The 27,317-nt window shown below is 36.7% G+C and overlaps 1 protein-coding gene across 7 annotated transcripts in view; it reads left to right on the forward strand.

Annotated features, from left to right (window-relative positions):
- Positions 1–24,662, forward strand: part of FAM91A1 (family with sequence similarity 91 member A1) — a 45,855-nt gene extending 21,193 nt beyond the window's left edge. For 3 of the 7 annotated variants that reach the window (XM_027132385.1, XM_027132390.1, XM_027132389.1), the window contains 10 exons: positions 464–596; positions 4,134–4,282; positions 5,607–5,741; positions 5,878–5,991; positions 10,097–10,169; positions 12,153–12,302; positions 14,313–14,417; positions 14,950–15,073; positions 16,681–16,750; positions 18,782–21,409. In XM_027132385.1, coding sequence (XP_026988186.1) covers positions 464–596; positions 4,134–4,282; positions 5,607–5,741; positions 5,878–5,991; positions 10,097–10,169; positions 12,153–12,302; positions 14,313–14,417; positions 14,950–15,073; positions 16,681–16,750; positions 18,782–18,967 — 1,239 coding nt within the window. In that variant the 3' untranslated portion in view covers positions 18,968–21,409. Of the gene's footprint in view, positions 1–463; positions 597–4,133; positions 4,283–5,606; positions 5,742–5,877; positions 5,992–6,880; positions 7,015–10,096; positions 10,170–12,152; positions 12,303–14,312; positions 14,418–14,949; positions 15,074–16,680; positions 16,751–18,781; positions 21,410–22,062 lie in introns of those variants that run through there. The other 4 variants (XM_027132386.1, XM_027132388.1, XM_027132387.1 and 1 more) reach the window with 4 other exon arrangements.
- Positions 24,663–27,317: the final 2,655 nt, after the last annotated feature.

A 27,317-nucleotide genomic window follows, 5' to 3' on the forward strand; every position in this document is an offset into this window, starting at 1 on the left:
GAGTGATTTTAAGCTGTATGTTCAGCAGTGTTGAACAGCTGTGTTGAATCACGTATGCCATTGTTCCTTGCAAAGTTGTGAACAGGGTGATAAGATAATGGCATAATTGGTGACCATGGATTGGAGTACTTTTCTGGATGAAACAGAATATATACATCTTGGAGTTTTTAAAGCACCTTATTTGAATCATATATGGAACATACAACGTATAATGGTACAATTCAGCATTACTTCGTTGCTGAAGTTGTTGGTTTTACTTGCTGGGGTAATTTCTGTCATCTTCAAAGGTATAGTCACATGGAAGCCCAACCACGATTGGGGTTAATATTTGTTTCAAAATCGCCTGGGCAAATTTTTGATTTACTGATTTTAAATATCTTAATATCTCTACTGTATGGTTATATACTAGAATGAATGGCATGAGAGTGGTTTTTGTTGCAAAATTTGTTTTCTCTTGGTTTAGGTTCAGAGCACTGGTGAAGGAGAAGCACAGAGATACTTTGATCATGCACTCACTCTGAGAAACACAATATTGTTTCTGCGTCATAATAAAGATCTAGTTGCACAAACTGCACAGCCAGACCAACCCAATTATGGTATGATAAAAATACTTGATTTTGAAGACATGATCCTGTGGAACTTCTTTCTAAGAAGTTAAACAGGTCATGCTCACTTATTTAATCATCACTTATTTAAAACATTTTGTGTAGATAGCACATTGAATTTATAACTGTTGGCTTGTTCTTTGAATTTCTTTACTCGTCAGCTGTTCCTTACCTTGTTTTACTGTTTCTCCTCTTTTATGTGCCACTGACTTTTTGTAGTATCTAAATTTGTTTAGTTACCTACAAAAAGAGTTGGAGTGTTAATTTGTTTAAGTAGCTGATGGGATATAGAATAGGCATTTGTTTTGAGAGATGGACAAATGCCAAAATTTATTTAGGAAGCATGAAATATCAAGAATGAAAGATTCGTTATATAAAGATAATAAACAGGGTCTTCCTATTCAAATGCTGCTGTAATAGTTACTAAAGTATTTTACTTTGAAGAATAAAAAAGGGAACAGATAACCTCATTTCAAAGAGTTAAAGAAAGAAATGGAAGCAGTTTTAATCTATTGATGAACTCTAAGGTGGCTCTTGCCCTGGTGTGCTCTCTCAGTTTCGTGGTGGAAAGGGGTTCCCGAACTTTAGTTGAACTGATGGTATTAGCTCCTAAATTGTGGAATGGCGCCCAGGAGTGTGTGTTTTTAAAAAGATGCAACAGCTTGGGCACCAGTGTAAGAGCATTACACTGTGAATGTAATTACATTGTGAAGTCTTCGGACATTCACAGGAGTTGCATTTTGGGACACTGAATTCTTAGCACCAGTATCACATTTAATTTCACTTATTCTTTCATTTACCTAAAAGTTCTATTTTCTCGCCAAGAGCCATCATTTTCTTAGTCATATCCATTTTCATTCTACTGCTTTCATCAGCATCTGGCTTTCTTTTCAGCTCAACTAAAAAAATTTAGGGCAGAATCACTTGCCACTTTACAAGAGTTGTTGCAGAGGACAGGACAAAGATGCTGGGTAGTTTAGCTGAGTGAGGTTAGACACACTTAGTACCTAGTGACTCACTTCTTCAGCCTTGGGGTGTTTGGTTCAGAGTTGTGCTTTAGCAGTATTACAAATGCTTCCATGCTGGAGCTCTTTCTGAGGTTATTCATAAACAGTTGAAACTGAGAATATTAAATCACCAAACACCAAGAGTCTGAAGCACTTATTGATAAGCATTTGTTGATAGTAACCATTTTTTGGTTACCAAATATTAGATCTTGTGACCTAACAGTGAGTGGCACAGTCTTAAATATGTCTCTGGATGTACAAATCCTGGAATTTCTGGGACTTTTTAGTGACTTATCGAGATAATGGGTTAGAATATTTGAACTATTCTGTTATAGCCATCTTTTACTGCCAGTCATAGAGTGCAAGAATATTAGTGCTAGTGACCAGCCAGGGGTAACTCAATTTATAGGTAAAGAAATTGAAGCTTATCTTGGTTAAATCTCCTGCCCATTTAGTCATTAAAACCCATATAGTTAGTAAATGGAAGAGCTGGGACTTGAATCCATGTCTCTTGAATTTTTTTCCTTTGCTCTGTTCCTTACATCATCTTCTCTTGAACACTAAGGTTTTTATTGATTTATTCATCAACAATTTGTTGTTTAATAGGTTGGGCTAAACTTTGTTTTTCACCATGAATAGTCTGTGTATCATCAACTAAGTTAAATGGTAAACCTAAACCTATCCTGTGTGAAAGTAAAGTATAATTCTAACCTTTAAGGTATGTTTAATAGTTGACTATTTCTGGAGCTTAGAATAATTGATATGGCTCCAAAGTTAAAATGTGATTAACTCCTCCCTCCCCATGAGACCAAATGGGCAATTGTTTATGAAGTTTCATTCTTTTAACCAGCCTTTCTTAACTGGGGCTCCTCATTAGAACCACAGAACACAGAAGATGATTTAAGTGACTGTTTCTCAATTTTTCTTATAATGGCGTATAACTAGTACCATTCTAGATTCATAGAAAAGAAGGTCATTCATTCCAGATAAAGAATAACTTTTTAGGGCATTAGGGCTTAATATTCTCCATGTTGAGAAAGGTAACTTTCTGTAGGTGCCAGGAGTGATAACTTACTCCTTTTTAAACAAGAAATTCTATAGTATTGGTGTTTAAGCATCTTGTTTTGAGTAGCAAGAATTTTTTTTTACGTCACTAGTAATTTGTAGTTTGAGTGTATCATGTAGTACTTGGTATTCACTGTAAAGCAAAAAGTCTTCTGATACTGTCATAGAAACAAACCTCTGATATGTGTGAAAAAGACTAGTTTCTTAGTAATCTTTTGGTTTTAGACAGCATGAGGCACTGCTTAAAAAACAGAAACAATGTGTGGTCTAACTTTTTTTCATTATTTATAAGCATAATTTTTTTTTCCAGGTATCTTTGTCTTTAAAAAAGATCTCTTTTCCCTAGGATCAGTACAAGTGAGACCTTAAAGCCACTGTTTGTAATTTGTCAGTCTAGTACTATGAAATGTTTAGAAATTAAACCTCATCTGTAGAAAAGCAATCACAGTTGTAAAAACTTTGTTTTAACCACCATCAACTCTTTAGACTTCCTTCCATATCCTAGTATTCATTAAATATTTTCTATACTTGGCATTGACAATGTTGAGTTTTACCTGAAGCTTCTAACTCTTTTGTGTTTCAGAAAAGGGCTTACTGCAAGGACCCACCCTTTCTCATATAACTTAGTTAAGATCACAGGCACTCCCCTTGTTTATCTGTGAGAGGCCAGACGCAGACAGACCCTCCAAATTCCCTTTATCTTTTTAGAGAGCAGTAGGATTGGTATTTTCCAGAAGGATTAAGAATGGGAACACTTAAAATCAGTTGCATGCTAAGTGAGTTCCTGCTTTATGGACTACAGTTTTGGCACATGTTTCTAAATGAGGAATTCTTGCCCTTCTGGTCAATTCAGAACTTGGCTGCAAAGTTTTTATGGAGATTGAAAATTGGGGGAGGGAAGGATACAGCTTTCCCATGGCACTTAGGCTTTCATAAGATGCCACTGCCATGATGGAGAGGAAGTAAGATAAAGCAAACATATTTTTAAAGTATAAGGTTAGCCTGAAGAAACACCAGTAGAATAAAGACTTTCAGCTTTAAGTCTTAAAGAGTCTTATTGGTCTCCTAGGAAATAAAGTGCTTTATTTATTTATTTTTATTTATTTTATTTTTTTAAAATTTTTTCCCGGTACGCGGGCCTCTCACTGCTGCGGCCTCTCCCGTCGCGGAGCACAGGCTCCGGACACGCAGGCTCAGCAGCCATGGCCCACGGGCCCAGCCGCTCCACGGCATGTGGGATCCTCCCGGACCGGGGCATGAACCCGCGTCCCCTGCATCGTCAGGCGGACTCTCAACCACTGCGCCACCAGGGAAGCCCTAAAGTGCTTTTTAATAGAGATATTCTACCTTATTAAAAAAATTTAAATCTCAAGGCAGGTATCAGTGTTTCATCTTAGACTCTTTTTTTCCACATTGTCAGTCTTTCATTCTATGTATGTGGTTGATCATAATTCAGGTTTTCCTCTGGATCTCTTGCGCTGTGAAAGCCTTCTTGGGTTGGACCCTGCAACTTGCAGCAGAGTTCTAAACAAAAATTACACACTGCTTGTTTCCATGGCTCCTCTCACCAATGAAATCCGGCCTGTCAGCAGCTGCACCCCTCAGGTAAAGACTCACTGGGAAGCTCACTCTGCTGCCATTTCATCCTTCCTCATGGCGACTTGAAGGAGAGGTTTATCAGTCTTATTGTATTAATTCTCAATTTGTAGATAACCAGATATTAACATCATCAACTCAGAAAGCAGTTTTGTATTTTTTTGCTGTTGTAAAATGTTATGTTCAGTTTGTGAGGTATAATTGGTACATTTTATATATGTATTATCTAGTGACTAGTGACACATTCAGTTAAAATTTTCTTCTTGAATGCAGGATTTTAAAGAAAATGTTTTTGGCTGCTCTGAGAAGGAAACCTGGATTACCTTGAGGGATAAGATAAATTTAATTAGGAAAAATGAAATATTTTGGAAGTGGGGCTGTGATGCTAAATAAGCTGAAAAGAAAAGATTATGCTTGAAAGCTAGAACTCTAGTTATCTGTAAAATCGTGAAAATGATTGCTGGTCTTTTACTTTTTAAAAATAGATCAGTTGCGTTTGTTTGTATACTTAGCAAGGCCATTGTGACATGTACCATTTTCAAAGAGTGAGCTTTGTGCTCTGTTCTTCAGTGCTACATCCTTCCTGGTTTCCTAGATGTGCTAGGTTTAATGGTGTAGAAGAAAGGAAGGGATTCTTGTACCAGGATGATTTTGTTGCCTGTGCTGATCTAGCTGCCTCAGTGCGCCCACTCCCCCCTTACCCCAGTTTTGTCCTCTGTTAAGCAGGAGTGATTGTAGATTTGCAGCCCCCCCCCCCAAAAACACGCGCGCACACACACACACACACACACACACTTCCTTCTGTTCTTTAACACAGCCTCTGGTCATAGTAGGAATCCATGAACTGAATGAATGGATGAATGGTAAGATGGATGGAAGGATACATAGTCCCTTTTGAGAAAAATTATTAATGATTGTAATAACTAACACTTTGATATAGAGCTTGTTATGTGCTGCCAGGTACTATTTTAAACCTTTAACAATGTCCTTAAGAGATAAGTATTTTGTTACCATGTTACAGATGAGCAAAATGAGGCACAAGAGCGCTTAAGTAACCTTAGGTGATAGGGCTGAGGGGATGAAGCCAAGATTCAGACTTAGACCATCTACTCCAGAGTCCATTCTCTTAATTGCAGTGATAAGCCATGCTTTCTCAATTCCAGTGTAAGTTTGAAACTGTTTGAATGGATCCTTTAAAATTTATCTTCATAAAGATAATAGGAGTTAACACTTACATGAGGCATTAGCTTTAAGAATATACTTGGTCATTTGTGAAATTTGGCTTCTTTAGATAAGTATTTACAACTTTATCTTACCTGTTTTATGATTTTAGCATATTGGACCAGCTATCCCAGAAGTCAGTTCTGTCTGGTTTAAACTGTACATTTACCATATCACCAGGCAAGGACCACCATCTCTTTTGCTGTCCAAAGGTACAAGACTTCGAAAACTGCCAGATATATTCCAGGTATGTTGAATGAGGTTTTTATAAAATCATTTTTAAGGACGATAGAAACTGGTAAGCAGTATTATAGATAACTTTCTTAATTTTCTTTGTTTGTTTCTAAATGCTATGCTGTGTTTTATTCATTTCTTTCCCATAGGGTTATGATCGATTACTAATAACTTCTTGGGGTCATGATCCTGGGGTTGTTCCTACATCAAATGTGCTCACGATGTTGAACGATGCCCTAACACATTCGGCGGTTTTGATTCAGGTACAGTTACCTTATTTGAAACAGTCAGTTTTGGATTTTTATTTTAAAGATCATAATTTGTCTAGCTTTCTGCTGAGTCGCAATCAGACATCAGTAATTTGACATTTGTAAAACTGAAATGTAAGGAAACAGAGATGTGCGTTTTAGTCCTGGCCTTTGTCTAGCAGCTTGGGAGTGGTGGAAACAGCAAAGGCTTTGAAGTTAGACCCAACCTTGAGTTTCAGCCTCATCTTTTGCTACCTGTGTGGCCCTATTTTTTTTAATAGTAGCCTTAGAATAGAGATGCAGTTCACATACCATATTCCCCAATTGAATTCAGTGATTCAGTGGTTTTAGAGTATTCACAGATGTCTACAGTCAGCACCATACTCAATTTTACAACATTTTTCTGGACCTTTAGTTCTCACTCCCCTATTCCACGTTCACCACCACCACCACCCCCCCCCCCCCCCGCCCCAGCAAGACTAATGTACTTGCTGTCTCCCTAGAATGCCTGCTTGGGGCATTTCAGATACATGGAATCATATAATATGTAGTCTTTTGTGACTAGCTTCTTTCCTGTTGTCAAGGTTCATCATGTAGCATGAGTACTGCATTCCTTTTTATGGCCAAATAATATCCCCTTGTACGACGAAACACATTTTGTTTATCCGTTCATCAGTTGATGGACATTTGGATTGCTTCTACCTTTTGGCTATTACGAATAATAATAATCACTGTTATAAACATTTATGTACAGGTTTTTGTGTGGATATGTTGTCATTACTTTTGAGTGTATCCCTAGGAGTGGAAATGCTGAGTCATATGGTAACTCTGTTTAACTATTTAAGGAACTGCACCATTTTACAGTCCCTCCAGCACTTGGTATTATCTGATTTTTTTATTATAGCCACCCCAGCAGGTGTGAAGTGGTGTGTAACATTTTAGAGATACTCCTCTTATACTTAGTTTCCCATCTGCAAAATGGAGATGGTAATATCTGCTGTGTAACAACAAAAAATAATAGTGACAGCTAATGCCAAGGTAAGCATTTTTAGCCTTAGGATTGTTGAGAGAATGAAATGAGAAGGTGTGTATGAAGTGTGTAGCACACTTTCTGGTATGTAATAGGCTCTTTGTAAAGATTTCATTAATTCATTGAACTAACAATTGTACTTGCCTTACAGAATTAGTAATTCTGTACTAATTAATGTGCATATACAAATAAGATGTGGTCCCTGTCTTCAAGAAACTTAAAGTCTGGTGGGAAAAGTTGCATAAGCAGTCACTGCCATTTTTTTGCTGAGTGCTAAAGAGAGTTATACAGTGCAAGCGTTAAAGAGAAGGATCTTTTAGCCTTGGAACAAGGACAAAGGCTTAGGGAAAGCTCCTTAGAGAAAATGAGACCCAGGCTAAATAGAAAAGGCTGATTTAGAGGAGAGCGAGGCAGGCAGAGGGGTCAGCATGAATAAATCTCTGGGTAGAGATTTTTTTTTCTTTTTCTTCATAACTATTTCCCTGGTGCCCAAAAATAGTGCCTGACTCGTAGAAGTTGCTCAGTGAGTGTTTGTTGAATAAATGAATAGGAATACGAAGTGGGAGCATGTGCTAGGGCCTGTAAGCTGTTATGTAATTTTGAGGGGTGAGCTGAAGTATGATGGAATGGTGGTCAGAGATGAGTCTGGAGAAGTAGGCAGGCCCTGGAGGGTAGTGGACCTTAACTGTCCCAATGTAGTGCTTAGACTTTCCCCTTTAGATTGATGGCAGCCAGTAAAGGGTGCTGAGCAGGGGATTAACATGGTCAGTTTTGATTTGGAAGATCAGCCTGAAGACTGTTGAGAATGGCTGGGTGGGAGAAGACAGGATTAGGATTCAGTGTTGGAGACCAGATAAGAGATGAGGACAGCCTAGGTCACGGAAGTGGTAATAAGAATGAAAAGGAAGAATTATTACAAATATAAAATAAATAGAATTGATCAGATGTCTGAGTTGACTGTGGGAAGAAGAAGAATGATTCCTGAGGTACTTGGCTTTTGAAAGTGGAAGAATGATGATAGCACACAGAGCCGGTTTATGGGGGCAGATGAGGTGGTGTGCTTTGGGCCTGTGGGACATTTGGGTGGTGGAGATATTTAGGAGGTAATTGAAATTATTCTGAAATTCAAATGAGAGCTTGAACAGGAGAGATTGACTTGAGTGTCAGCATCAGCACGTGGATGGTAGTAGAAACCGTGAGACGATGCATCAGCCAGCCAGGGCAGACATGAAGTAGGGGTGAGGGGAGATACACAGTAGAGTGGGTTAGACATGGACTGAAGGGTCAGTCTGCCTGAATTCACATCTTGATTCCACCACTTATTGGCAATGTTGGGCAAGTTAAATAACCTCCTTGAACTTCAGTGACTTCACCTGCAAATTGGAGATGATAACAGTTCTTATCTTTATACGGTTGTTGAAAAATGACTGAAATGGATGATCTACGTAAAAATGCTTTAGACCATTGTTTAGCACGTCGGACGATCTCAAAAAATGTTCGCTGTGGTGGTGGGAGAAGAATAAGAGGAGTTTTAAAGTGTCGTTAAGGAGTTCTGCCTTTGCTAAAAAAGAATGCCTCTTTTATTAAATTTTATGGGAAAATTCACCTTGCTGAAACTTAAAACACAACAAAATTAAGATTTTGATTAAAACCATGCTTTTATAATAGCCATCTTGTTTAGGGTTGAAATCATAAATGTATCAGTGGAATAGAAGCAAGATGTCAGAAATATATTCAAGTTGTTATATGAACCAAATAAATGAATGTGATTTTTTTCCCTGAAATTATTTTTTTTCTTTTATGTCACGGTATCTTGAATTTGAATAAGGTATGGATCTCTTTTCAAGGGAAAAAATGTATAGATCCCCAGTGTTAAATTTTCTATTATAATGATTTGAAATACATGTAAACATAAAATTAAATTCCTCATGCTTATCATTCTTACACAACTGCAAAGCCAAAGTGAATTTAGGAATTAAGTACGAAAGACTAACAAAATTTAAATGAACAACATTAATTGAGTGTGATGGGTGAAAGTAAATTATTATTTGTAATGTGGGACTGGCGTGGTTAGACTCATAGATTTTTTTCAATTTAACTTTTGATAGTAAATTCACATGATTCAAAAATAAAACACTATTAAAAGATGCACAGAGAAAGTATCACTGCCCTTCTAACACTCTACCCAGTGCCCACTCCCTAACTCTCCTCCAAATCAGACAACCACATTAGTTTTTGCTGTACCCTTCTAGAATTTCTTTTTTTTTTTTTATTTGTGGTACGTGGGCCTCTCACTGTTGTGGCCTCTCCCGTTGCGGAGCACAAGCTCTGGACGTGCAGGCTCAGCGGCCATGGCTCACGGGCCCAGCCGCTCCGCGGCATGTAGGATCTTCCCGGACCGGCCCACAAACCCATGTCCCCTGCATCTGCAGGCGGACTTTCAACCACTGCGCCACCAGGGAAGCCCCTAGAATTTCTTTATGCATGTGCAAGCGGTTACACACTGAGATGCCCCATGCTTTTTCCACTTAGCAGTTGGAACTTTCCATTTCACTTTGTAGAGAGCTTGCTCTTTTTTGCAGCTGCATTGAAAAGACATACATTAATTTATTTAATCAGTCCCCTACTGACAGGCATTTTGGTTGTTTCCGATCGTATATAATTATGATGTTGCAGCAAGTAATTTTCAATATATGTCATTCAGTGCAGGGTTTTGAGATTTACATTCCTAATCCATGGCATGCCAGGTTATCATGGGGATCCTCCACCACTTTTCTCTCTCAGCGCTGCAGCTGACCCTTGTGTGAGTGCACTTGATCTCATTAAGGCTTCACTTGGCTGACACCAGATTTACCTGTTTTTTCATTAGCCCATACACTCAATTTGATACACATTGCCTTAATAGGTTAATATAGACTTCAGATTGTCTTTGCTTGCTGGAGAAAAATAGAAAATTGTTGAGAGCATTTTGATGGAGTATTAATGTGGAATACACCATCACGAGGCACAGTCTTGTTTATCGTTTGAGTGTCTACTATTGGAAATACAGGTTTCGCGTATACCTTTCAACTTGTGTTTTTTCGTGTTTAGGGACATGGTTTGCATGGGATAGGAGAAACTGTCCACATACCTTTCCCATTTGATGAGACAGAACTACGAGGAGGTACCTGAATTTTGAGTTGTATCCATTTGACTTCTTTATGATTAATCTTGTCCACAATTTGGTGGAAACATAGCAGGAAGTAAATTCTTAAAATTTTTAAGTTCTAGGGTCTTAAAACTATTCTGCTTTTAAAGAGTATTGGCAAAAGGTAGTTTTCTGTCATGTGCCTGTTCCTACAAAGAACTAATAGAATAAGACTCATTTAGGACCTAGGCCTAGAAGGAATACTAGTCTGTCTTGGAGATGAAGAGACTAAGTAGGTAGCTACGTAGATGGAAGACTAGGTTTTCTGTATGTTTGGCCTTTTAGTTTCCTTTTCTTGTTTATTTATTTGGAGGTTGGGGGAGAAGACAAGTCATAGGGAAGATTTTATGCTTAGAAAGTTGATTTTTTTTCCCCCCAGTGTTACATACTGGTTTTTTTTCAGGGGCTTTTATGGACACTAATGAACATTTGTATACTAACTTACAGTTTACAGAGAACTTGCATGTATTTCCTGTTTCAGCATTTTGTTTTTTTACAGTAACAAATTTTTTTAAAAAAACTTTTATTAATGGTCAATGTGTTTTGATTTAAGTTTGTGCTATAGTATTAGAAGCCCCAAATCTAGAGTCATTGTGTAGAGAAAGTGAGAAAACACTAATTTACTTTTTAATTAATTAAAATTTTTTTTACATTTTATTTTTCCTGTTAGAGAGGACTTGAGTGAATAGCAAAGTCTGAGCTAAATTTAGCGGGTTCAAATCAAGGGTGAAAAGCCTGTTTAATGTTATCTCTTTTTAGAATTGTGAGCTACAATACATTTGATGAAAGATGCCTGGAGAATTTCTATAAATGCAAAATCATTCTTCCTTTTGTTTAAATATACCTTTCCTCTGTTGAATATTAAGAAAGTATGTATATTCAAAAGAAAAATACTCTCTGATTAAAACTTACGTGTATTTATATAGCACTTGTGTTTCCTGCTCCATGCAAAACTTTCATTCTCTAATCTGTTGTTCTTGTTCTTAGAATATTGCTTGGAATTTTAGAGAGCAGGGAATCGTTCAAGTAATTTAACTTAATTCATATAAGAACTTTTCTTCTAAAATGTTAGTCACTAATGCCCCTCCTCGCCCAAAGCAGGGAAAAGGAAGATTTTTATAAGTATTTTTTCTTTTCCACATGGCTAGGCTGCAAAAGGCTCACATTTGAAATTAAATGCTCTCTTTTGGTTGTTGTGAATAAACGTGTACAAAATTTGGAGAAGAGAGTTTTCTCTTCCAAAAAATAGCCCCTATTCAGAAATAAGTATTTCCCTGCAACTAAACTTCGCTAGTTAATTCTCTGATACTTTATAAATTCTATGGAAAAATTTATCATTCACCAGAAGATACAGGATAGTGACAGCAGGATCTTAAAAATCACAAAATCTCAAGAACTGATTAAGAAATCTCTTGCCTTTGGAGATTACTGTGCGAATTCTAAAAAAGAGGAATATTCATATTTGGTTATAGAGCATCTTTCTCTTTTGTAAGTTCACATATTTGTGAGAACGAGCTGATATTTAAATAATTTATTAGGGATATAATTTCAAGTACTTAGTTAGCTTTAGTTTCAATAAGAATACTTTTTACTTTTCTTAAATTAAAAAAAAATATGATGTGTATTTAATGCATTTCCTGGTAGAAACCCACTAAGTAAGTATTTGAGGCAGAATAGAACTACAAAGAGAAGCCTAGAGAATTTGCCATTGACTGGCCCTATTTGATTACTTAGCAGGTCAGTTGTTTTGCTACATCAGTTGCCTTCTGAAGTCTGTAAATACGTTGTATGTGTACAGCATCCTTTTTCATCCAGAGATATTTCTTCATTGGAATCAATCTTGATAAAATATAAAAGTAGTTCTAAGAATTCTTTAATAAGAGGAAAGTATATTTAAGTTTTTGGTGTTTTGTTGTAAAACTATTTACTTATAATGTGATGTCAACTCTTTGTTCTTAGAGTTTACGCGTGTCAATATGGGTGTTCATAAAGCATTGCAGATGTTAAGGAACAAAGTGGACTTGCAGCATTTTTGTGGATATGTCACCATGTTGAATGCTTCTAGCCAACTTGCAAACAGAAAACTCAGTGATGCTTCTGATGAGAGAGGTTAGCCACTAGCTGGGTTCTTTGAATTAAGATAATTGGTACTGAGTTTATCACAAGCTTAATATTTAAAAAGCATGGGTACCTTTGTGGGGATGTTGACTTATTTAATACTTAATGTTTTTCCACTGAGAGATGAGAAAATATTCTGTGACATCATTGGGACAAATATCAGTTGTTCAAATGGAGAAAATACTAAGAGCATAAGTAAAGAAGTGATGACCTGGGGTTGGAATACAGAATGGTTATTGGGTTTTAGCCCTTTACTGTCGTATTTATGTTTATAGGCTTTAAATTAAGTTCCTTTATGGGGTGATGGTTTCAAAACTTTAGTCTCTTTGTAAAATTATTTTCAAACTAGAATGAGTAGTTTTTCCCTTTCAGCTTTCCTCTTTCTATCAAGGCACCATTGTCTTGTTATGCAGGCCTTAAAAATCATATCTTTATCTCATCCTTCTCCTTTCCCACTCAACCCAGTTAGTTTCCAAATTCTGTGAATTAGTCTTTAGAAATGTCTCTTATATCCATTTCTTTCCCCCTCTCTTTAATTCTCTGTAACTGCCATTCTAGTCTGAATTTTGATACTTTATACATGTTTTATTGTGACCATTTCCTGCTTAGCCTTCCTGGCCTCATTCTCTTCTTTCTGTCTCCAGCCTGTCCTGCATATTGACAACAGCTAATTTTCCTTAGATACCTTTTTCTTTCTAATTTAAAAATGCATTTTCAAATCACCTTCTCATAGTTACTGATTGTTTCTGTTCTGGCATAATTTGGCTTATATGTGGCTTTGGTTGCCATGATGTCACCTCTGGTCCACGACTCTAGGGAACCTTTTAATTCAAGTCTCTATCATTGATTGACTGTATTCGCTGAACCTCTTAGTTTGAAATCCTGAGAAAATATGATTGATTGCTAGCCATCCAGTGGATTGAATTAGTATCCACTCCTGGTCCATTTACCTTTGGCCAGAGGAGTTGGGTAACTTTCAACAGTTGACTGCCAGGTATCACAGGAGCATTTTTAGAGAAGAGGGCTGTGGGTTAGGCAGTCATTTCAATGAATGTCTGCTGTAGCTGTCATGTTTTATTTCATTCATTCTATAAACATTTACAAAATACCTCCTTAGGTGTTGGAGATATTTCTGTTTTAAGTCCTAGGGAATAAAGACCTGGAAGGAGAGACAAGCAAGTGAATCAGCCTACTGTGTAGTGTTAAAAGACTGAGATATGGGGGTCTGCTTCATGAAGTGCTAAAGTAGGACAGAGAAGGCATATCCCAGCCCAGTTGAGCTATCAGAGAGGCCTCTTAGAGAAGGTAAAGTTTGAACTAAATTTTGAAAAGTGAGGAGTTCGCTACACACAGATGATTGTTGTTTATTTAGAGGGTAGCAACCTTTAGGCAGAGGGAATCAGGCAATAGAGTAGCTCATCTTGGCCAAAAGAAAGAGTTTGTTGGGCAGTAGTAGATGAGAGTAGAGAAGTAACAAATGAGATCTAGAAGATCTTGGAGGATCTTTCATGCTGAAAGATACAGGGAGTCAAAAAAAATATTTTGAGAAGGAATGATGTAATCAGACTGCATGTTTCTATGGGGATAGAAATGACTTTACTAATTCTCTAAAAGGTCTAAACTTGTATTCTGCCTTTTTAATCCTTTTTTTTTTAGGTCAGGGCTTTACAAGCTCAGTACTATTTATGTTTGGAGCTGGATAATTCCTTGTTGTGGGGGGCTGTCCTGTGCACTGTTGGATGTTTAGGATCTCTAGGCATCATCAGTAGCATCCCTGTCCCCATTCATGGCAACCAAACCATGTCTTCGAACGTTGCCAAATGTTTCTTGGGGGACAAAATTGTCCCCCTTTTAAGAACTACTGCTTCAGGCTAAAGACTGTTCATTGTTTTCCGTTGTCATTTCTGTTGCCTGAAGTCTTCTTTTATGTTAGGACTGACTTATTGACAACCTGTGCCAACTACTAGAATCCTAATATTGTGTATCCCCTTTAATTATAAGGAGAACCTGATTTGGCTTCTGGCTCAGATGTGAATGGGAGTACAGAGTCATTTGAAATGGTCATTGAGGAAGCAACTACAGATTCAGCCACAAAGCAAAACTCTGGTAAGGCTTTAAAAATTATTTGCAATCTTGGACTAATTTCTGAGGTTTGACTCTTTTGTTAAGTCACTTGGATATCGTTTGTCTGCTCTTATTATAATGGACTTTTTCATAAGTATTTTCTAGGAAAGAATTTTATATATTTAGAATAATAAAGTTAGTTAAAATATTATAAAACTATGATCTGAGAATAAAAATGTTTTATTTTTCCTATGTTGATTCTCTCATCTTGTAGATGTCCTGCACTACTGTTTTTTTTTTTTTTTTTTTTTGGGTAAAAGACCACTTTGAGCATCTGTTGAAAGCTGTAGGCCTTCTTCCCAGAAGCATGTACATACTGAAAAAACATTCTTTCCTGTTTCAGAGATCCACTGATCCCCTCTCTGAGTCTTCTCCCCTGCTAAGCCCTTTGGTGGATGTCAGTAGCGGGTGGGAAGAATCTATGAAAATTTCTGGAGCTCAGTTAAGAAACCCTGGTTAGTCATAATATATATAAATATATATATGATTAATAACTTTATATATCCTTTTGTAGTTGCCACAACAGAGGCAGATTGGGTTCCTCTCGAGCTGTGCTTTGGAATTCCACTGTTTAGTTCTGAATTAAATCAGAAAGTGTGCCGAAAAATTGCTACACATGGCCTTTGCAGAAGAGAGAGGTGAGGGCTTATGTTTGTTGTCATCTTTTCATCTATGAGACTTCTTAAGCTCTCAGTATTAGTTGCTATATCATACATTGTCTTATTTCACACATGATCATAGTATTTGCCTTGTGCTTATTTGTTGATTGAATAAAAATGGCTAGTTTAAGGGTTTGCTATGTATTTTAAAATTAAAGTTCAGTACCTCAGAAATTAGGCACATGCAAGTTTTTTGGACACATGTTTTAGTTAATTATATTTACTTAGTTACCCAGATTGGGCGAGAGTACGGTTAAAATGGGCATGCTTATATGACTGTATGAACCTAGTTTTTTTTATTTTTTGCGGTACGCGGGCCTCTCACTGTTGTGGCCTCTCCCGTTGCGGAGCACAGGCTCCGGACGCGCAGGCCCAGCGGCCATGGCTCATGGGCCCAGCCGCTCCGCGGCATGTGGGATCTTCCCGGACCGGGGCACAAACCCGTGTCCCCTGCATCGGCAGGCAGACTCTCAACCACTGCGCCACCAGGGAAGCCCTGAACCTAGTTTTTTTTAATATGTAAATATCAATAGAAATTCTCTTTCTTAACATACACTCAAGTTATGTTAATAGTGATTATCTCCTATAATGGAATTATGGCTGACTTTCTAATTTTTCTTCAGTTTCCACATTTTCTAAAATGAGCACATATTATCAGAAATGACATGTAGGTTTTATCTCATATGCCAACTCTGATCCATTGGGAATGGCTGCTAAGAGTCAGCGTTGTAAAGTTTCTGAGACCGTCTGGTTTAGCCAAAAAGAATATCATTGAATCTGATTGTCATGGTGGGTGGCTTGGAGAGATGATATCCACAGATCTTGACATCTTTATTTAGGAAAACAAAGTTGGATAATAAATAATTAATTTAATTGGCTCAATGTAGCTTATATCAGAAAATTAAAAGTACTTAACTGACAAATAATTTTAATAGCTATCCTGAAAATAAAATAACATACATGAATAAAAAAAAGAAATACTATATAGTTTTAATGATTGCCACTATAATTGTTAGCAATTTTTACATATTTGAAAAATGTGTACCTAAATTTTTTTTTTTTTTTTTTTTTGCGGTACGCGGGCCTCTCACTGTTGTGGCCTCTCTCGTTGCGGAGCACAGGCTCTGGACGCGCAGGCTCAGAGGCCATGGCTCATGGGCCTAGCTGCTCCACGGCATGTGGGATCTTCCCAGACCGGGGCATGAACCCGTGTCCCCTGTATCAGCAGGCAGACTCTCAACCACTGCGCCACCAGGGAAGCCCTGTACCTAAATTTTTATTTTAGAAGTTTTCTTGTATTTAACATTTGTATTTGGTAGTAGCTTAAACTTTTAACAATAATTTTCCAATTTTGGTTATGCATGATGTTTTATTTTGAAATGGTCTTTTTATGCACTGTTACTCTGTATTATTAAAAGAAGCAGAAATTTCATTGACGGGAACCATTGAAATTGTTTTTTAAAAATTTGTATGTAATTAACCAAGATGTATATACATATATAAATGTGTTTAAATTGTTAAAATTAAACTCTTATGAGATATTAGTTTTTGTCATATTTGTTTTAAACTTTTCCCCTTTTTTTCAGCCTTCAGAACCTCTTACATTCCAGTAGAAAACTGTCTCTACAAGTCCTTAACTTTGTTCACTCATTCCAGGTAACAAAAACCAAAAAAATCCAAATGGTATTTGCATAGGGCTTTTATAGTATGCAAAACACTTCCAGGTTTGTTCTGAGTCTCCACAACAGTAAGACATGAAATAAGCATTATTTCATGCTTATTTATGCATTTTAATTTATAAACAAAGATGCTGAAATTCAGGAAGTTAACTGACTTATACATGATTTCAGTGGCCAGGTGTTTAGGAAGCTTGGACTGTTTGTTCTGTGCTGGTGCTTCATTAAACGGAAATGTGTTAAGCATCTACCATGGGCCATGCACCGTGCTAGGTGCTGGTTCTTGGGTCAGTACACTTCCATTAATAACTGCAGTGATTCTCCATTGCTGAGAGGGGGTTGTCTGTTATGGTAGTGAATGCCAGTGCTCTAGACCTTTTATCTTCCCCCCAAGGAAAGAAAGGATACTCTAGACTTGATTTGTAGGTAAACTTTTAGAATGGAATATTTTTGTTTGGTATATCTGTTCTAACATTATGAAATCAATATTTTGGAGTTTGGTTTCATTCATTCTTTCAATAAATGATTGAGTCGACTCTATGCCAGACCCTTTACCAGGTGCTGGGGAAACAATGATGTCTAAGACACTAATGGAGCTTAAGTGTTGTATGAGACCATAGTCGAGTAAACATCGAAATATGTGAAGCAATTACAGATTTCAGTAAGTGCTTTGAAGGAGCCAGGCTCCTTCAAATCTGATGGAATCCAAAGGTAGACCTAATTTAAATACATAGAGATGATGCATAAGCTGAAACCTAAAGGATGGGAAAGAGTATTCCAGGCCGAGGTTAGTAGGTGCAAAAGTTCTGTGTCAGGAAGGCACTCGGCCTGCAAGGAAAGGAGAAGGCCAGTGTGGCAGAAGCTTCGTGAAAGAGGGATGATGGGAAGAGGTGAGGTTGAAGAAGAACGGAGAGCCTTCTAGAGTATGTTAAAGAATATGTATTTTATGCTGAGTGCAAAGAGAAACTGTTAAAGACTTTTAACAGAGAATGACATTATTTTTAATTGACTCTTTTAAAAGATTAGTTACTGTTTAGAGAGTAGATTAAAAACAGACAAGCACAGAAACAAGGTAAGTTCGGAGACTGCTCTAATAGCCCAAGTAAGAGGTGTTGGTGGCCGAACACCCTTTTTAGTTTAAAAAAAATTTGCATGTATCCATAATAAAGGTTTGTTTATTACATGTATATACTGTTAAACATGTAATAATATAATAAATTATGTATATTATAAAGGATACACAAAACCAGGAATTTTATCGGATGCAATAAGTAGATAGAGGATTTAAAAAATTTTCATGGTACTGCACCCCACTTTGGAGTGAGTACCCCACTTTGGAGACCACTGGCCTAGACTACGGTGGTGGCTATGGTGAGTGAGTCAAGTAAACTCATTTGGGATACACGTTGGAGGGAGACTGATGGAACTTGGTGATTAAATGTGAGGAAGGATTGAGGCTGTGATGAGGAAGGGAAGGATAAAGAATAATTTTCCTATTTCTTGACTAGTTTGAGTAGGGGAGGCTGGGGAGGAACCAGTGGGGGAAAATTTGAGAGTTTGCTTCTGGACATGCTAAGTGTGGAATTTATGGTGAAACATCCAAGAACAGATGTTGGACAGGTGGAGGTTTGAGCCTGGAGTTCTGGGGAGAAGTCTGCTGAATGTGTGAATCCGAGAGCCCTGGGAGTGGATGGATTGTTCTGTTGCTTAATGTTGTGTGAGGGTTTTTGTCTAAGAATTAACTTTTTCTCATCCCATATTCTCATAGCGTGTTATTTCTGTTTATTTCAAAGCACTTGTCATCATCTGAGTGTATTAGTCATTTCTGCACGTTAATACCTATCATTGATTATTTTGGGTTTGTGATGTACAACTTTGCATCTCCTATAGTGCTTTGCCATTCCATAAACATTTCTTAGGTAATCAAGGTCTCTGTTTCTCATTAGCTACATTAAGTGGTTTGGTAAAGTGTTGAATAGAATTTTTTTTCTCTTGTTTCTTGATCTTTTAGGAAGGTGCTTCAACACTGGATATTCACACTGAGGCCAGTTTTCCAAGTTTGCTTTCACAGTCATCCTGTGCTGACATGGGAGTCCCACTTCCTGCAAAGAACTTAATATTTAAAGATGGCATCTTAACAGAGTGGAGTGGACGTTCACCTTCCTCACTTCTTATTGCTAATCTCCATTTGCAATAATTTGGTTACATCATCTGTTGCTCACACTTTCTGCCATTTTTCTTTCTTAACATTAGCTTTATATTGCCAGCCACTAAAAAGCATCCTGCTGCTGCAGTGCAGTTCATGCTTAACTGATGTTAAAGTTAGAGTTTGGGGAACATGTTCATGTTTTCTGAAGTTTTCCTCATTATTGCACCTCCTAAAGCAAAGAAGAGCTTTTTAGCAGTCTGCACTGTATTTTTTACCTTGAGACAATCTGCGTTTCTTTTATAAAACTGAGGATATACTTTATAGGCTTTATGATGACTGTTATGTTTATAAGCAGTCACTATGAATATTGCAGTGGTAATTTTATATGTTAGTTTATCAAACATAAATCTTGTTTAGTTTTATATTTTGTTACCTACTCTTTAGGGGATCGTGGGAAGAGGTAGAACTCTTCCTCTGAAAAGGCTTCTTGGTATTTAAAGTAGCAAAACTATAAAATGATAAACATCCATTATTGAGAGGTGATCTGATGGGGCATTAAGAATTGCTGTGGATGTTTGTAAATTATGTGTATCGGTTGAACATTGTTGAAGGTATGTAAATCAGCATAGTTATGTATGGCTTAACCTTGATTTAGAAGGTCTTAACTCAGACTATGACTATACATTGACATCTCATAAGAAGCTTTGGAAAACATTCTATTTTTAAACAACATTTATATGTGGACTTCAGTTGTCGCTCATTTGGGGCTTTATATTTTCATAGAGTCTTTATGGAAAAATAGAATTTATTTTCCACTCTTGTAGCTGTGGCTGCTGCACGTTTTCTCCCTGATTTATTTTTTGTTTAGTAGCTCTACCCATGAATATTATGGAATTGGATTTGATGTTTTCAAACCAAGGATTTTGATTTCAGCTTAGAATTACATATTAGAGGCATTAAGGCTATGTCTTCTGATCAGAACACTTTAGTGATAAACCTACTGTGAGGACATAAGCAATCCGGATCTTAAGTTTATGTGACTAGTTTTAGAGGAAATGATAAAGAAAAATTGAGTAATTTCAAAATGATTCTTGAGTCATTGATTCTTTTAGTATCTCAAATGTTGAATAGAATAATTGGAATCACTTTTTAGATTTTACAAGTTACCTTCCTTGGGAAGTTTGTGCAGTGTTATATAGTTTAGTTTAGCTCTTCTCATAGGATAATGGTTTGCTACTTTAAAACTAACCAAACTAACTGGTCAAACAACATATATCTAAAATATTTAAAGCATTAGAAAATTTGGGAAGGTTAAACCTAAACATTTTTGCTGATAATTTTTGTTATTTATAGAACTGACATTTGTTTATTTAACATACTTCTGGAATATGTGTCTTTCTTCAAACTGTTAACGTAACCATGCATTCAGTACTGTCGCCTCCCTATTGAATATTTTGGAGCAGGTTACCTGTGGCACAGTCAGTGCTGTGTTTGGGTAAATGCAGTAATGTTTAGTATTCTACTTTGTCTTAATATGAGGTAGAAACCAAGTGTATGTTATAAATGTTTGTGTATAAAAGGAAAAATACTAATATTAAAGTAATTTCTTATAACTGTGAATCACTCATTTATTTTTCCAATAATTGATATTGTACATTCCTAGTGCTGTTAGGTATATATGTAACTTTTACAGTTTTTCAACTGAAAGTTGTAAGTATTTCATTTGATCAGGGCTCTTTAATCTCATTTTCATTTGCTTTGTTCAGATTAACTGTAGTTATTTTATTTATTTCTGTTATTAACAAGCTTAGCCTACGGTAATGACATGTACACTAATAAAGCATTGAATGTTTGTAGTTGTTGGTAGTGAACCCAGTTGTTGGTGAATTGAAAACTTAAAATATGGAAGTGATTTGCTGCTATATTTCCTTTGAGAGCTAACAGAGGAGGAAATAGAACCTAATAAATGATCATGAATTTTAGGGAAAGTACTGAAAAAACATGTAGTCAACTCCGGTTTCTCATGTGAATGAGGAAAGATTCTGATTCCCAGGTGAAGACCTCTCATACTTGTAAGGATGGAGAATCTGCATTTTTAAAGCTGTTATTAGCAAAATGTGAAAGCCACTTTTATGCTTTACTTTGTGAATTTGGCTTTGTTTCATTCATACATTAACTCATGTAAAGATGCATCTCTTAAATCTTGTATTGATCCTATTCAACAAAAAGGTAATAAATACAGAATTTATTATTTGCCAAAGAAAATTTGTGAAAGAATTTTTATCCAGTTTTTCTGCAAATGTTTAAAGTAATTTCATTTGGCTTTATGCTGCCTCCCCTCTTTTCTGCCCTTAAAGTAGCTTAAACCATTGGCAAACTTCAGAAACCAAGAGAAAAAAAGAAATATAAAAAAGGACATAGAGTTTAGTATGGTACAATTTCACCTATCACATAGGTCTAAAGAAATGTAACTTTATGTTGTTAAAAAAATATATGATTGTTTGATTTTCTTGATTCCTTTTTTTCTTTTAAAGTGTGTAATCAGATACTTTATTTGTTTTTTGGGGGGGAATATTGGTTTCTTTTAGTTGTTTCCAGTTTTCTTTGCCATTTGTTTCTCTTTTATGTTCAGTGTTTCAAATATGGTTTGTAGTTAAAGATTTTAAAATACCAAAACTGTAACTGAGCACCATGGATTTTTTTCTGATATGCTGTTAATATTATACAGTGAAATGTATAAAGTGTTGTCAATTTGATTATTGGCACATATAATATGTTTACAAATAAACTGTGGTGTTGGTCAAGTTGCTGTGAAAATGTGTATAATCTTCTGTAAGCCCCTTCCTTAATTTTAAATACAGGCATGCTTTCAGTGCTGACATTTTCCTATACTTTAAAAAAGTATTTTTTATTTTATAATAATATTTTTATTTTATAATAATTTTAGATTAGCAGAAAAATTGCAAAGGTGGTCCGGAGATATTCCCTATATCCTTCCATGAGCTTCCACTAATGTTTACAACTTATGTAAACTATGGCACATCTGTCAAAACGCAGAAATTAACATTGGTACAATAGTATTTACTAAACTACAGACTTCATTTGGTTTTCACCCATTTTCCTCTCATGTTCTCCTGTTCCAGGACCCTGTCCAGGATTCCACGTTGCATTTATTTACTCATCACTGCTGCCTTGGTCTTCACCGATCTGTGACAGTTTCTCAGTCTTTCATGACCATGACACTGTGAAGAGCACTAGTTGGTGATTTGGTAGGATGTCCCTCAATGTGGGTATGTCTGGTGTTTTATCATGATTAAACTTGAGGTTGTGATTTATCAGGAAGGATATAGCACAGCGGTCCTGTGCCCTTCCACACTGTATTATATCATGGGGTACATAATGTTAATAGGCATTATTGGTGATGTTCCTTCATTGGTTAAGGTGGTGTCTGCTAGGTTTTTCCACTGTAAAGTACCATTTTTCCCACTTTCCATACTCTTTTTTTTTTTTTGAAGTGAATTACTAAGTCTAGTCCACACTCAAAGGGAAGGAGTAATATCTATATATATTCTCTACAAATTTTCTTAAAGATTTGTTCCTTTCCCCTATTTATTTGATCATTTATTTATATTAGTATGCAATCATGGCTATTTATTTTATACTTTGGGTTAAAATCCAGTACAGTTGTTATTTATTTTGTTGTGCAAATTGTTTTAGCTTTGCCTATTGGGAACTCTTTGAAGTTGGCTCCTAAATCCTTCTGGTGTACCCTCGTCTTTTTTTTTTTTTTTTTTTTTTTTTGACCATAGTCTTACTTTATAGCACTGCAGGTATTATCTGGATGCCAGCCCTAGAATTAGCCTATTTCTCCAAGGAGCCCTGGTTCCTTTCAGTGCAGAATGGTACTTGGAAACCAAGATTGTGGTTTAGGTGTGCTTGCTGCCACTGCATCTACAACTTCCCAGTGAAATGACCTAAGAGATACAAATATGTATACTAACAAATATATAGGTACACATCTCTATCATTATTTTTAGATCCATCTATCTGTATGTATATTAAACTGATTCTCATCTAGCACTACAAGGTTCATTCTAGTTATGCCTCTTTGCTTGTTCATAACTTCTTTTTCTGAGGGTGAGAAACCTGGCTCTTTTTATCTACAATTTATTTGCTTATTTGTTCAACCCTAGAATACTTATAAAGTGGTTTCAGAATAGTTAACGTTGTACCCCTGTGAGAAACAAATTGACCAACTAGGGTATAGTGTTTAAGTACTTTGTTTTGTCTTTAGCCTTATAGTATTCACTCATTTTCCAAAGTAACTTAGTTCAGCTCATTTTATTCCCCACGCCCTTCATTGAAGTTATGTCATACATTTGTAAAACAGATTTATTTGTCACACTCTGAATTCCATCTGGGATCTCTCAACATCCCAGCTGATTTTTCACTAGGAAAATTTACTCTGCGTCGTCTTTGACAAACGCAGTCATGTGTGCCCTGTCTCAGTACTATACAGAACGGTTCGATCACCCTAAAAATTCCCCTTTGTACTCAACCCCTCACCTCACTCCTCACAACCACTTATCTGTTCCATTCCTATAATTTTGCTTTTCCCAGAATGTCATACACATGGTGGAATTGTACAGTTTGTAGCCTTTGCGTCTAGCCTCTTTTGCATAGCAAAATGCATTTTAAATTCATACACGTTGTGTGAATCAATAGCTCTGTTTTTTCTATTGCTGAGTATTTCATTGTATGGATGTATTAAGATTTGTTTATCATTTAACATTCATGTTCAGGTTTTAATACAAACAATTCATTTTGCTTGGGTAAATACCGACAAGTGGGATTGCTGAGTCATTGGTAAGTGTGTATTTAACTTCATAAAAACTGCCAAACTGTCTTCCAAAGTGAGTGACTGTGCCATTTTGCATTCCCACCAGCAATGAATGAGGGTTCCCACTGCAATGGTATCTCATTGTAGTTGAAATAACTAATTTTCCCAGTGAAAAATGATGTTGGGCATCTTTTCATGCACTTATTTGCCATTCACGTGTCGTCTTTGGTGAGGTATCTGTTCGGATTTGTTGCTCATATTTTAAAAACTAGGTGTTAACTGAGTTTTAAGAGTTCAGTAAGTATTTGAGTACACGTCTTTTATCAGATACGTGTTTTGCAGATATTTTTTCCCAGTCTAGCTTGTCTTTTCATTCCCTTAATAGTGTCTTTTAAAGTAAAGAACAAAAGTTTTTAATTTTGACAATGTCTGGTTTCTTGGTTTGGGTTTTTTTTTTTTAACGGATTGTGCTTTTGATGCTGTTATCAAAAAACTCATCACCAAACCCAAGGTGCAGAGTTTTCATTTTCTTCTGAAAGTTTTATAGTTTTATGTTTAGGTCTTTGACCCATTTGAGCTAATTTTAATATGCGGTATTTTAATATGCGGTATGAGATACATGTTTATATTTTCTTCACTGAATTGCCATGACACCTTTGTCAAAAATCAGTTGATGATCCTATAGAGACAAAGTAGATCAGTAGTTGCCTGGGGTGGAAATGGGGGGGTGGTGACTGCAAATGGGTATAAGGCATCTTCTTGGAGTGCTGGAAATGGAAAATTGGATTGCGGTGATTGATGGTGTGCAACTCTTAAGTTTACCCAAAAAAATTGCATTGTACACTTAAATCAAGTAAATTTTATCATATGTAAATTATACTTCAGTAAAGTGGTTTGAAAAAATCAATTGGCATTTTTTTGTGTGCATCTATTTCTGGGCTCGCAGTTCTGTTTCATTGATCAATGTGTCTGTCCTTTTAATACCATGCTGAAATTGGATCCTGTTAGTCATCCAACTTTGTTGTTTTTAGAATTGATTTTGGCTCTTTTAGTTCCTTTGCCTTTCCATATAAATTTTAGAAACAGCTTTTCAGCATCTACACACAAGCCTGCAAAGATTTTAATCAAAATTATATTGAATCTATAGATCAAATGGAGGAGGATTGATATCCTAACAAATATCTCTCCATTTATTTATAACTTCTTTGATTTTTGTTGGTCACTCTTTTGCAGGTTTCTTTTTTTTTTCTTTTTTGAAAGGTTTTGAACTACAAATTAAATTTCTTTAATAGCTCTATTCCTATTAGCTATTTCTTCTTGAGTGAGTTTTGGTAGTTTGTGTCTTTCGAGGAATTGGTCTGTCTTCTCTAGATTACTGAGTTTATGGGCATTTATTTTTCATAGTGTACTCTTACTGTCCTTTTATTTAGTGGGATTAGAATAGGAAGATAAAAAGATGAAGTGAGATAAATCCCAAAGAGAAAGTGGCTAAGAATGATCCAGAACAGATGAAAGATGGGAATCCAGAGATACAGGAATCCAGTGCATAGTATATATCAATAATGTTCTCATCAGTAATGAACTCAGAAAACAATTCAATTACATCATCAAAGTACTTGGAGAAAATGACTGTTGACCTAACAATTGTGAATCTGGCAAAACTATCTTTCAGGAACAAATGTGAAAAAGACATTTTCAAATATAAAAAACCAAGTTTATCATTAGACTAACCTCAAAAAAAAAATTCAAATAAGTTTTTCCACAAGGCATGTCTGTTATATGAGAAGGAATGCTGAGCAAAGATGTTGATTAATCTTAAACTTCTTTTCTGAATGAAAATAATATGATATTTAATTTGGGAAAGTAAAGAAATAGGGCTAAAATCCTAAAAAATAAAGTCATGTGAGTCAGGAGAAGATTACATAGAGTTAAAGCACTCTAAGCTCATATTGTTCAGAGGGTGAATAATATTCTTTCATCTGTACATTCAGTACTAATTGTACATTTACTATCATGTCTACTGATACTATTTTAGTAAAGGGGCGGATCAGTGAATAAGACAAATTCTGGTCTTCATGGAGTTTACATTGTAGTTAGTGGAGACAGTAAGCAAAGTAAGTAAATTGTATAGCAGGTTAGAAGGTGATAATTGCTATGGGGAAAAAAAATGGTGAGAAGGATGGGAAACACTAGGAATTGGAATTACACTTTATCAGTAGCTGGCCAGAGAAGACCTCAATGAGAGGGTGACATTTAAGCAAAGACTTAAAGAGAATGTGGGCCATGTAGACATCTGGGGAAGAGTGTTCCAGGGAGAGGAAACAGTATGCAAAGGCTCACAGGTAGAAGCATGCCTGGCTTGTCCAAGGAACTTCAAGATGTGATGAGACTGGGGTAAAGGGAGCTGGAGTAAATTGTGTTGGATAGATAATGGTGGCAGTCTGCTTTGAAATGGTTTGTTGATTTTGTATGTTTTGCTCATGAGAAAAAAGTATGAATGGCTTTCATTTTCCAAGCAGGCATCTGCTGAATCCCAGACAGGACAGTCAAGTCAAAACCGACCTTTAGGCCATTCCTGCTCTCCGTCTTTTGAACACCATTGAAAATCCAGAATGCCAAAAGGGCACAGCTGCCAGATTAAACTTTTAGCTTCATCTCTTAGTGTTTTTATTGCTGGTGTTTAAAAAATCACCGTCCAGGTCCCTGGAGTGTTGGCATTAGGACTCAGGCAAAGCGCAGAAGTTGTGTTGAAAGCTCCAGAGTCCGGACTGCTGAGGACCTGAGTTGTTTCAGTAGCTTCTGTTAATATTTGTTTGCAGCCTTTTCTCTTCCGGTGGGTGGCAGTATTTCACTTTTGAATCCTCCTTTCTCTGAGGGAATTAACTAGCATGAGGACAGCACAGAGTAAGCACCTCTTCACCCATCACCCCCAGTCCTGTTAACTGTGGGTTGAGTTCGTTTGGAAAACTACCCGGAAAACTGGAGGACTTACTCCTACAGGTTGATTATGAATAAATTTCCAGAGAAGGTATCTCACTGCAGGAGCGTCTGACTCAGCCCGGGCATTACAGAGTGAGAACAGAAGGGTGGATTTGGGGCTTAGAGACAACAGTCAGCATGGTGGTGGCAGGGGTGTTACTGAGCCTCAAAGATGAACACTTATTCCATCATTTTTTAAATTCATTTAAGAAAATGTTTCAGATGTATTTGATTTCTACTGCTATGTATTAATTACCAAAAATGTAGTGGCTTAAAACAACATCCATTTATTTATCCCCCCTTCTGGGGGTCTGCAGTCCTAGCATGGCGTGGCTGGGTTCTCTGCTCAAGAGTCCCAGGTGCAGAGTCAGGGTGGCAGGAGTCCTCCTCTGGGGCTCCGGGCCTCCGCTAAGCTCACACAGTTATGGCAGGGTTCAGATCCTTGCCCTCCCTGTTTCCTTGACCATCTGCCTGCCGTCTGGAGCTACTTGCAGCTCCTAAAGCCTGCCTGCTTCCCCAGACGCAGTCCCCTTCTAGCTCTAAAGCCCTGGGGAATCTTTCATGTGTTGAATCCTTCTA

This window comes from Aethalodelphis obliquidens, unplaced genomic scaffold, assembly GCF_003676395.1.
Source record: "Aethalodelphis obliquidens isolate GAN/ISIS:26980383/991018 unplaced genomic scaffold, ASM367639v1 scaffold41, whole genome shotgun sequence".
Classification (NCBI taxonomy): domain Eukaryota; kingdom Metazoa; phylum Chordata; class Mammalia; order Artiodactyla; family Delphinidae; genus Aethalodelphis; species Aethalodelphis obliquidens.